Raw genomic sequence first — 13,494 nt, 5'->3', positions numbered from 1 at the left:
ATTCAGAAAATGAGAAAATATTTGTAAAAAAAGTTAATTCATACAAATTGTTAAAAACTATAAAATAAAAATAGTCCTTAGGTAAAGGAAAAACAGTATCTAACTGTATATATCTATATGCGTTGAATGAACATCATGTTTAATATAATGGATATGTTGTGTTAAAGTTCAATTCAATGATAATATTTCATTGCATACAAGAATGATTCTGAGGGAAGACCGCGTCTGTCATCCCACACGACTAAGGATATTTTATCATTTATTAATTAATGGGAAGGGCCCTTATGAACGTTTAAAACACAACACATATATACTATATAGTATATACTTAAAATAATCAAAACAATATAAGAAAATTATGTAGACTACAATAACAAAAAATGTAATTAAAAATAGTTTACGAGTGATAGGCCTTAATGGCTAACAACAAGACGGGTTTGTTGTATAATTAGTTAGACGCATACGTTGGGACATGGGATTTAGAAAATTTACGTAAGTTAGCACTTGAATCATTTATATCAACCCTAGCTAATAAATCAGAAGAATCAACCTCCCAGCTTATGAGTTTGGATAGGAAAACTAAGTTAGCATTTACTCTTCTGTTACTCAATGTATCTAAATTTAATTTTACTAATACCGGTGTGTAATTATGTGGCAGACAGTTAATACTCAGAGCAAAATATGCATATTTAAAGAATTTACGCTGAAGAGGTTCAAGCCGGTATGATTTACGTAAGGTAATGGGATCCCAGATCACTACATCATATTCCAAATGGGAACGAACAAATGCACAATATAGTGCTTTAAGATTTTAGAGATTTACACATTTTAAATTTGTATGATATTCTTTTGATGAAACCAAGCATTTTCAGATCCTTACACGTAAATTTTTCAATAGCGAAAGCTTAGATGAGTGTTATCTAATGTGATAGGTCAACAACATTGCTATCTTAAAAATGTAAACTGATATCATCAATTAAATAGTCATGCCGAACAGGACTGCGAGAACGCATGAATGAAATAAAATTACATTTGGGAATATAAAGCTCGAAGCCAAGCTGCCTAGACTAAGTTTACCAGTACGTAACATAGCAAATTTACACTCAGCAGAACACTTGTAGCTTCATTAGTTTAAATATTAGAGTGAATTGACCTATTACGAAACTTTATGGTAAGAACATTATCTGTGTTTGTACGTTGGTTTTTATGATAATTCAATTTTTAAGTGAGTTATGAGCGTTTTTAATTTACGGTATATTATATGCGCATAAGCTGCTAAAAAATTGAATTATCGTAAAAAACCAAAATATAAACACAGATAATATTCTTACCATCAAATTTCATAACTCCGTTGAACTTTACAAATTGATTCTTTCCTGATATATATGACACAAACCATCAGAGTAACGGTTCACCAAAATCAGATGCACGATCGTATTAAGGATCGTATTTACTATATAGGTACATTTACAGCAACACTGGCTGTTTGTTATTTTTACCTGAATAAAACTTAATCTTTTTATTAATTTAGCGTCACACATTTTTTTTGAACTGAATATGCATAGTTACTATAATAATAAAAATGTATTATGAACATGGGACATCTCTGCGTATACTTTTCCTATTGCTCAAACTTTATAATATGTTTTCAAAAATAATATATTTTAAGCTTATTTTTACAAATTACTCTGTACCTTTATTTGAAATTAAATTAAAAATCGGAGTTCAATACGGCTTGTACGGTAGGAAGTCTTCTTCTTTCAAATAAAATTAACTATATAAAAATCCGACAATTCTAGAGCGCCTGAGAATTATTCTTGTGAAATCATTTACACCACATAACTACCCCTCCCCCTCCTCTAAATTTATATCGGGCAGTAGATTATAGTGGAAAAGTATTATAATTAAGGTAGCAACTAAAATAGTAAAATATATATTATAACCTAACCTAACGTCCTGACCTATAGAATTGAGGAAAATTTGAAAAACCCACACAGGTCGCATAGAACCTGTTAACACAGCAATCAAATTATAAAAATATTAATTATTAAATAGTGATTCTAGGAGCTAAAAATGTTTATAAAAATTGTAATCCCTCGGAGACGACGACGAATTACGTACAAATCACAATATTTTCATCAATAGATTATAGAACTGCAAACTAAGCCTACATAATAGTGGCTACCTTGGAAATAATATTCTTAGAATAAGGACATATTAAGGTAGCTGTGCTCCAATTACTGTGTACAAGCTATGGTAATTTATTATTATAGCCAACCGCCCGTTTTAAAACTAATGACGTACCTATATAATTAAATAGATAATATACGAAATAATAAACGCCACCACTGCACACATTTTTTTCGCATTTCAAAAAAAAATTATTTTCAACATAAATACAAATTTAAATTAAAAAAAATGTTCAGTATTTTCTTAATGTAATGATGGTCCTGTGTCCCCCATTTTTGACATACCTTGGCACTTGGGGGGCCCCAGAGCCAATGCCTAGCCTAAATACGCCACTATCAGAAACTCCGAACATCTCTACGTATTCTATTCCTATTGTTTGTTATAATATAGTACATAATATGAGATATGTCACTTTCCGTCATTAGACACAAGTACACAACCGCTTTCCCTCAGTAGTTGTAGAATGACAACATTATCACCAATATCATATCATTCTCGACCTCATCGTCATCTTCGTCGTCGAAACCCCGATAATTACACTCAAAGTGTTAATAACATATATGTTATGTTTTTACACATTTTAGCTATAACATTATCAATTGTATTAATTGCATACGATTGCATACGCTACTTTCCCTCATTAGATTAAGAATAGCAATAACATTCTCACCACCGTTGTAGTCGTATGCATCGATCTCGATATTGTCACCTGAAGAATTACTAATATCATGTTAATGATGGTTGTAATGATTGTAAAATCTTAATGACATTATAATATTATCGAACATGAAAATGTTTATTGCATATCAATATGTATATAACGTGTATAGGAATATTCAGATTTATGTTGTAATATTAATAATAGTCAAGTCTGAGTATGAATATATACATATAATATATAATATATATATATTATATTTCCAATTTAAAGCTTTACACACATTTTTAAAATAATACCGAAACAACGAGTTAATAGAAATCGTAGCCTGTTAGGAATGATAAGGGTGACATCGGTCTCCGTGGTGATATCATGCTAGAACACCCTGGTTCTCCAATCTCTGGAGAAGACGGAGCTTTAGGTGGTGAATACGAAGTAACAAAATCATTTTCCATGACTACTGTTATGAGTGGCTCAGAGACCTAAGAGAAATAATTAAATAAATATTATTTCATAAATATATATTTTTGAATACATATATTACTATAATTAATGAATAATGTATCATACCACATATTGATTTAATGAGGTAGATGTCGGCGGTGGTGCAATCCATTCGCCACCCATACCATACCACCCGCACACGTCCTGCCCATGCCATAGGGGTGAGCTAATGTACCCGCTGACAGCGTCTTTATCTCATTGGCATACCCCGGATCACTACACCCTTCACCCTGACCGATTGAATGTATGAAGTCCTCGTACATATTCTCAATGCATGACTTGGTCTCCTCATACAGTGTCGGGTTACGTCCAATTTTGCATCGTCGGCAAATAATAAAATGTTTACTGAAGAATCAAGAACAGTGGGTAAATCGTTTATAAATAATATAAACAATAGAGGGCCTAAATAAAAACCTTGAGGGACTCCCGAACACACAGTAAAATAATTTGAAGTGAAAAGAGATAACTTTACTGCTTGGGTGCGGCATGTAAGATAAGATTCAATCCAATCTAAAAACTTTCCATTAAAACCAAAATTAAATAATTTTTTAAGAAGTAATTTGTGATTGACTTTGTCGAAAGCTTTTTGGAAGTCGGTGTATATGGAATCAACTTGAATAAGGTTTTTGAAGGAATTTAAAATTTTAGATTGATAAAGCAAGAGATTGGTGGAAATTGACATTTTCGGTCTAAAGCCGTGTTGATTTATGCAAATGTACGGAGAAATAATTGAAGATAATTTTTTAGTGATATTTAGGGTATTGTGGGTGAAGGGTGTGACTTAGGTATTATGGATAATATTTCACCCATCATCGAGAATATTCGATTTAACAGCTCATATCTAATATCTATATTCCGCTTAGCTGTTAGTCGACGAATCATAACACCGAAACCCTCCCCATTACACCCTCCTACCACGAGGTTGAATTCAGAACTGGCGATGATACCTACATTTAAAAACTTACGATCATCGAAATCCAGTGCATACGTCGTGCAATCGGTTAACGGCTTTGGCTTTCGCACTTGAAGATTTTTTCTATTTTTCATAAACATTTCACCGAGAAATAATATGTTTTATATGAAAAAGAATAAAATATTTTTATTTAAAATAACTATTTATATAATTTTTCACGTTCCGACATTAATTAGTTATAATATTAACTATGGTGAAAGTAATAATAGCTTCATGCGACGGACACTTGAGGAACGATTAACTAATGATGTATTTAGTAAACTATGTCTCTACCCCCACCCCCATTCCTCACCGTAAATTTTAAATAAACGTTAAAACAATCTATCATAAAATGATATACTACTAATACGATCCTAATATTATTATCATTATAGTTAATGGGGTTTAAAACATATATTATATTTGTTGTATATTCTCTATAAGATATAGTATAGGTACATTTTAATATCATCGATAATAAGCTACAGCGTAGCTAGATCATGGAATATAATAGATTTTGAGGTATAATGTATGGTATGTAGTCGATAAGAATTTGATTAATGTTCGATAAATCAGTCGTGAATACTTATAAAAAATTGAATGATTGAAATAATTGATCAGATCTATATAGTTATATGCATGTATGTGCCATGCATGTTTATAGGTATGTAGTATGTATGTATATAAGTATGTATCTTGTAAACATATTGACTATAGCAAAAGTTATTTCATCTGTCAGGTCTTTTCGTAATATATTATAGATAAACAACTAAATTAGCGTTAATCAATCTATGAACATGATGATGAGTTCGAATAGTATTGCTAATATTGAAATAATAGCAACATATATTATAAAATGTTATTTATTTTGAGACAGTTAGTTGAAAATTCCATTGCTGGTTTATGTATTTGTATAAATGTATAAATTAATAAATAATATTTCATAAATAACTATTTTTCAAATAGATATAATGTTATAAATTAATAATAATATATCTTACTATATGTTCTTGCAATGAGGGTAACATCTATGTCGGGAACATCACCTACTTTTACCTTCGCTATATCGATGTCTGTCATACGTAATGACTTTTGATAAAAAATATGTTTTACTTATCTTTAATGTAAAAAATAAAAATGATTAATAAAATTATAATAGTAAAATACGTGACTGATATGTATTTTATCTCCGTAAACATACAATATACATATCACTTGTATAATCATTATATGTTACCATATATATTATATATATTATACACTCAAAAGTATTACGATTAATATGTTATTATAGATAATATATAATATTATTATGCACATCTTTGATATACCAGCTCTGTAGCTTACCATCACACCCCTTACCCTATAACCTTACCTATATGGTAATGTATCGATCATTAATAGTACTATAATCTTACTATATTATGTAGCTCAATGTAGACAAACTATATAAGCGTACCTACTGTTTATGTATATCAGGTTATTAATTGTGTTGTAGAATGGATGGAATATTTTACCACCCTAATATAAATGTACCTACTATGTATGTATCAGTGTATGTATGTATAAATGTATTCTGTAAGCTTTATAAAGAGAGGTAGGTTAGGTAATAACCGTTTAGTGATAACCATGATAGCTATAGTTGGTTGATTGAAGTATAATTTTCAAGGTGTGGGTAATGGAAGTGCTTATAAAAATTAAATTGTTGTTTTTTTAATGTTCACTTTACAAAAAATAATATTTAAAAAAAGGTGGGTAAGTGGATTTCGCTCTGCTGTACAGTAGGTTACAAGTGGGTCACTGTATAATGGATGGTATTAAATTTGAATTCAATGATCTAATATCATTGTATAAGAAAAACGATTCTGAGCGGAGACGGTATGTCAGTCTAGGTAGGTATATGACATAATATTATATTATAGTCTATAGTATTTAAAAAAAATTGACCTATGATATGAAATAATTATTCAAATTAAAATTTGATAAATTTTATCAAAATTCGATCTTTTAAATGCTCATAAAAAAAATTGTGCCTCTGTATTTTTAATATTTTTCAACTGATATTGTAACAATATATCAGGAGCTTTGTATTAAATTTTTACACTTTTTGGCCCAACAGATAAAACTTTATTGATATTTATAGAAAAAAAAACAAAAAAAATTTAAAACTGAAAATGTCCGTAAAAGCTCAAAAAGAGTCAAAATATTTTCAAAATTGTATGGTGTATAGGAAATATTAATATAAACATTCAGTAAAATTTTCATGTATCTACAGTTATTCGTTTTTGTATATTTATTATTTATAATTAAGCTTTTATTCTTCTTTTATTCACCAGTGTCCAGTACAGTAGTACTATTTAGTAGTATATTCGATTCAAAGTAAAGGTGTGTTATGGACATACATTATTCTATTAGCAAGACAACTTTCGACGTTTTTATCGATTTTGGGAAAATAAAATAATTTTTCAGTAATTGTTAATTAGTATGAAACAACTATGTTATTTTGTAATATTAATTCTCATTATATTTTTTATCTTTTTTTTAATAATTTGCCATTTCCTGGAATAGGTACTGATAAAATTTCATAACAATACAAATAAATTCTTATTATTTTCGTTATAAATTATTAGTTAATGGAATCTAGATAGGTACACTAAATTGTTTTCGGGGAAAAAAAAAATTGCAAGACTGCAAGAGTCTTGCAGTGATGGTCTTGTTTTGGTCTTGGTCTTGCAGCAAGAGTCTTGCGAGACCTCAAAACCAAGACCAATTTTGATCATCGCTATTTTCAAGGTATAGTTAATGGAGGTTTATTCGCATATTATTTATATATAATAGAATAATAGTATTTTATTTATTATGTAGGTATACTATTTATCTAGCTGTCAATAGTATGTTTGGAGGTATGATATATTGGTATAGTAGTTTGAAGTATAATTCAAGGTGTAAGTAAATGGAGTTATATTAGTATATTATTTTTTATGTGTACTATTTATGTAACTATATCAATGTATCTATGTATGCTTGAAGGTATAATATTATATTGGTATAGTAGTTTGAAGTATAATTTTCAAGGTGTGGGTAATGGATACATTTAGTCAGGTTTAGATATATAGCCTCCATAGTTCAATGGTTAGACTAGTGCAAACCAGGGGTCGGGAGTTCAATTCTCTCAGGATGCATAACATTTTTTCTCTTTTTATAATATATTTTTTTAAATAATTCCATCGCAGCTCTGTATACATGTATATTGTATATTGTATATTGTATATATATATATATATATATAATATTCATATTTAGATAGAAGGTAATATAGTAACTAATAGTTAATAATGTTTTCTTTAATACGTTATATGAATTATAAATGTATATAAACATTATAGTGCTAATAGCTATTATATGTTGTACATATATAGTTACACATATTTCACATCGATAGAACAATATATAATTGAATATCATTAATAATTATTTATTTATGTTCTAAGTACATAAATGTACTAAAATACCTATGCATTTCAAATTGTTAAATAATTTCAGAAATATATAATAATGAAGCAAAGCAATATCCAAAAAAAGATTAAGTAGGTAACAGTACATTGATAGGCGTCAAATCAAATAAACATAAAATGAAACGTCGACATTTGTAAATGTTTTTATTACAATATTTTTTACATACCTACAATAACTTTTTTTGCATCTGCTGCAGCATACATACTATATACGTATAAAATATGTAAAAAAGATAAGAACAATGCCAGTGCATATGGTGAGAAACATTACAGTTTACTTACACCTAATGACTACGTAATTAGTAAACGTTGTTTCTATATAATATTTAACGACGCTAGCCCTTCTATAGTTCTATACTATAGGTACTATACTATTTTCTGTACCTACCATACCGTGGTTTACATTTAGATACCCCACTCTAGATTGAGACTAACGACAACTATGGACATAAAATTATAGAAAAATAATACATTGCATTGTGCGTTCATTTGTATCTATAAAACCATATAGTGCACTTGCACCGTAAATATTTAATTGTTTTAATATTTATTTCAAAATGGTATGTATAAATATGTACACATACCTATTATACTGCAAAACACTAAAATAACTTCTTTACTATACAAATTTTTTTAATGTATACGATGTTTTAGAGTGCTGAAATTTATTTGACGAGGTTTGAAGAAAACTGTTTGTTAACTCAACCAGAGAAAACTCCTCCCCCACAAATATCAAATTTTTATTGGAAAAATGATAATGAAGAAAAGTTTAAGGTTTTTATCACCACACCAAATCGCTACGTTTATTATAATCTAGAAGAATACGTAGGAGACATAGAAATCAGTCAAATCGATGAAGGCGGGTTAGTATACGAGTATACACTATATCTAATACTATATACAATATACATATAATATAATCTATAGTGCCTATATTAATATATTTAATATTTATATGTTATAAGTAACTAAATAATAATAATTATTATTATTATTATTAATAAAATAAAATAATGTAATATGTTATTATTTATTATTATAATAGTCAACATCATGTTCAAAACATTTTTAAAATTTGAAATTCAAAGACATAATTTTTTTGTCACAAGGTGTACCTAGCCGTGTAAGTAAACCTGTACAAATGATTAATCCCTCGTGTTATAAACATTTTGATATTCTAATATGATATCTATGATCTACTAAACTACACAGAAGTGCTTATATCAATAAATATAATATTACTTATTACAATAAAACAAAAAATGTTTAAAAATAAATATATAATATTACTATAATAATAGTATATTATATTTTAACATAAAAAAATATTGCATAGTAGGTATAATGTTAATTGTATTTTCAATTTTAATTTTTATAACATATTTAGTTGGCAAGTTTTTGGGAATAATGTATTTTGTACCATTGTACAAGGTATACAAAACCTATTATTTACTATCGTGACAACCGCAAGAGATTCTTCACTGACGTGGGTTTTTCGAAATTTGAGTTTTGATTTGAGGAAACAAATAGTGTTACGATAATATAAACTTTAAATTTAAGCGGATATTCAAAAGCTTATTATGTTTTATAAGGATTATTGAAAAATAAAAACTTTATAACAGTACCTACGTTTTATTTTAATTATTTATTATTATTCACAAGTTATAGAAATAACATCCATGTGATTTTAATAACTTTATAAACATTAATTTATTATATATTTTTACAATTTGGTTTAAAATAATAAAAATCATTATAGTTTATAATATATTCTCTAACCCATAAATCAGGTTCATCTTAAACGGTTAAAATTAAATCAACTATAATAGTTATTGTATAAATATTTTTTATTTTTTATTTTCATTAAATGCGCTGTTTTTAAGTAGGTATCTACCTACCCATAAATGATTTTATTATAATACTCTCTTTTTATTTTTATGGTTTAGACAATGGTATTGATTTATCTACAACTATTATCTTATTCTTTGTATATTAATATTTGACTATATACAAATATGTATCATCTATATATATAAAAATGATTGTACATTTTGAATACATTTTATAACTCAAGATCCACCGAACCGATTTCGATAAAAATTTCATGGAATATTAAGATTGATATGTAGATGGTTTCTGTGAAGTTTGTACGCTGTGCGATATATGGTTCCGGAGTTATGGCCTTTTAAGTGCACACCTGGCGACATGCCGATATTTATTTTTGTATATATTTAAGTGCAAACCATGGAAACCATGGAAATTAATTTATTTGTTTTTTTTCGTTTTTTTTTTCTACAGTTTTACATCAAATCGTGCGCCACATTCGATTTCATTATCGCATTGCGCAGTAAATATATTGTACAGCTGCACATACATAATATGACAACAACAATTCTATTTTCCAGATAAATATTAATTGTTTTGAGATTAAATGAGATTGATTTTTATTCAATTTCAATTGTATGGATTTAGGTGTAAAAAAAGCCACGACCAAGACGACAGAATATAGGCCGACGATCACGTAATTATGTCGCACAACAGTCTCATTGAAAACCTTTGTACAGGGTCAACTCTGGAACTACTTATCAGATCTTCTTGATTTTTTTTTTTAAACGAAAGAGTATATCACGGAGGTTATTATGAAACAAAATTTTAGGAAAATCCACCGGAAAGTAGGAAATCTGCATGTCAAAAATACAACAGTGACGCAATATGTTAGTTTAGGATTTTGTATTAATTGATTATATTAATCCACCATAGGTAGAAATGTAGAATACGACAAACTTGATATAACTTTGGTACTTTAGAGTTAAATCATACACTTACGTACAAACTAGGGGTCCACGATCTACCGATCTAGATTTCCTACCTGATAATATACTGCTACGAATCAGAATTTTTATTCCGGGCAACGGAAAAGTTAAGATTAATTTTAAACACCATACACAGAATATTAAATAGCGAATTGAACAAAGTTTGAGTCACATAGAGTTGGTACATTTAACGGGCAACGAAGTGCACATATTCAGCTAGTTGATTATAAATAGTCTAAAATTGTTGTGGCTTTTAAGAGGACGTCGCACCTATGTTGTCTCCGCCTTACACACGTACGGCATAGCAATAGCATAGCAAAAACGTTTTGGCACGGCAAAGAACCGAGTTATACTTGTGCACAATTTGACACAATTTGAATCGGTGCTTTTCTTTATAATGTTTGATGTCACGAGTCACATGTGGTGTAGGCTGTGTAGCCAGTGTAGAGGCTACGCCCCAGTGGCGTATTTTGGGAGTTGGATACCTGGATAAGTGGGATATCCCCTGTCTGGTAATAAAAACAGTCCGATGGGTCTCTTGTAGTAAAATCACTTTGGGTCTGTAGAAAATGTCTTAGTATTTGAGAATATACTCAATATAAATTCTATATTGAAAATAAAGTAAAACCAGTTGATAAATCGAATGATTGAATTTTAGTTAGGTAGGTACGTATTTTTTTCTGGGCTAAATAAAACATTTTCTATTTACCTGTTGGGGGCCCTTTTTTCCAAATCGCGGACTGGGCCTTTTCGAGCCAGTCCGACACTGTATATGGATAATCGGTCTAGTTTTATCAGGGAATGCATTTTTCTTATCTTTAGTCTTCATGATTATAAAGTTAGTTATACACAGTAATAGTTATAGCGATAATTTTTTTTAAAGATGGAAATGGGTGAGCAAATGTGTACTGCTGTCTCTTACGGATACGTACCCTGAAGATCAACCGTTTATTAATCACATGGAGCATTTGATCGCTAATTTGAATGCATGGAATAACAATCAATCGGTAAACGTTGGATGTAATAAAGATCTGAATAGATCCTATAAACTTACTAAGTACTTTGTGCAACGTATTATAAATGTTCCACAGAAATTAAGGTGCGTATAAAATTATTTTGTAGTTTTGGTTTTATTCAAAACTACTACCTACCTATAGCTATTTATGTTTCTATTATATAGTTGTAGTAGGTAGTTAAGTATGTTAAACTAATTTCTGCCAAGAATGTTGCACATGTTATATAGTTAATTATTATAGTATCATATGCATATCACATATTATTATTTTTAGTACCCAGGTAACTTAATGAATAAAACATACCAATATTAGTAAATCTTTCCTGTATAATATGTAATAGAACAAAGGGACACATTTAATGTAATACACTTGCTAGGTACCTATGTAATATAGATTTTTTTTTAAATACATTTTTAATAAAAAATTGTTTATAATTTAATTAGTGTATTGTATGTAATTATTAATTATACCTACATGTATATTCACAATTAACATTTAATATCTTCATAGTTTATTAATTAATTCTGTGACACCAAGTATACAGGGCGTAACACGATTGCGCACCAGATTTTTATTTCTTCTGAAGTAATTTTGCTAAATCAAAGTTGGATGCTTTTATAGCTACAAAGAGCCTTCAGTTACCATATGACCCTACAAGTGAATAAAAATAAAATAGTAATTAATTATATTTACTATAATATTACTCATAAACTCATAATTATTAAGATTTAAGAGAACCCGTATGCTTTGTCTCCGTCGTACAAACAGAACGCAAAACGATTGAGCAGTTTTTACATTTTTACATGAAAAAAAAAAAGGCGGGTAAGTCGTGGATGTCGCTCTGCTGTACAGTAGGTTACAAGTGGGTTACTGTAATGGATGGAATTAAATTTGAATCCAATGATATTATATCATTGTATACGAAAAACGATTCTGAACGGAGATGATTTGTCAGTCTAGCATATATTATTTTTAAAGAAAAACTTATGGAGAACCTTGTACCAAATTTTAAAAACTTAGTTATAAAAGAAAAAATTTTTACGATTTTTCAACCACTAAATTACTTGCAAATTTTCGCAATTTTGACATATTTCGTATAAATTTGAACTTTAAATGCTTATAAATAAAAATTGTGACAATGTATTCCTTTTATTTTGCAACTGCTATTGTAAAAATATGTTAGGAGCCTTGTATTAAATTTCCAAATCTTAGAATTAAAAAGAAAAACTTTTATGAATTTCTGTCTAAGATAATTTGAACATTGCCGTAATTTTTACGTATTTAGTCAAAATTTGAACTTTAAATGCTTATAAAAAATAAATCGTGACTATATATTTCTTTTATTTTTCAATTGCTATTGTAAAAATATATTATGAGCCTTGTATTAAATTTTGAAATCTTAGATATAAAAGGAAAATTTTTTATGAATTTCTAGCATAAAATAATTTACGAATTTTCGTGATTTTTACATAATATGTTGTCAAAATTTGAACTTTAAATGCTTATAAATAAAAATTGTGACAATGTATTCCTTTTATTTTGCAACTGCTATTGTAAAAATATGTTAGGAGCCTTGTATTAAATTTCCAAATCTTAGAATTAAAAAGAAAAACTTTTATGAATTTCTGTTTAAGATTATTTGAACATTGCCGTAATTTTTACGTATTTAGTCAAAATTTGAACTTTAAATGCTTATAAAAAAAAATTGTGCCTATGTATTTTTATAATTTTTGAATGGGAGTTAGAACAACATATGTGGACCCTTCTATTAAATTTTCAAGTATTTTGTCCCAGCTAATTTTTTTATCAACATTTATAAAAAAAAAATCAAAAAAAATCGATTATT

The 13,494-nt window shown here is 28.4% G+C and overlaps 1 protein-coding gene across 1 annotated transcript in view; it reads left to right on the top strand.

The window, feature by feature from the left end:
- Nucleotides 1-8,295: 8,295 nt before the first annotated feature.
- The window catches only part of LOC100162856 (uncharacterized), an 8,582-nt gene continuing 3,383 nt past the window's right edge, over nt 8,296-13,494 (top strand). Inside the window, 3 exon segments of the mRNA NM_001162081.1 lie at nt 8,296-8,379; nt 8,474-8,682; nt 11,516-11,731. Coding sequence (NP_001155553.1) covers nt 8,377-8,379; nt 8,474-8,682; nt 11,516-11,731 — 428 coding nt within the window. The 5' untranslated portion in view covers nt 8,296-8,376.

Source organism: Acyrthosiphon pisum, chromosome A2 (assembly GCF_005508785.2).
Source record: "Acyrthosiphon pisum isolate AL4f chromosome A2, pea_aphid_22Mar2018_4r6ur, whole genome shotgun sequence".
NCBI classification, from domain to species: domain Eukaryota; kingdom Metazoa; phylum Arthropoda; class Insecta; order Hemiptera; family Aphididae; genus Acyrthosiphon; species Acyrthosiphon pisum.
Note: the sequence above shows the minus strand (reverse complement) of the source record. Positions and strands in the feature narration are given on the sequence as shown.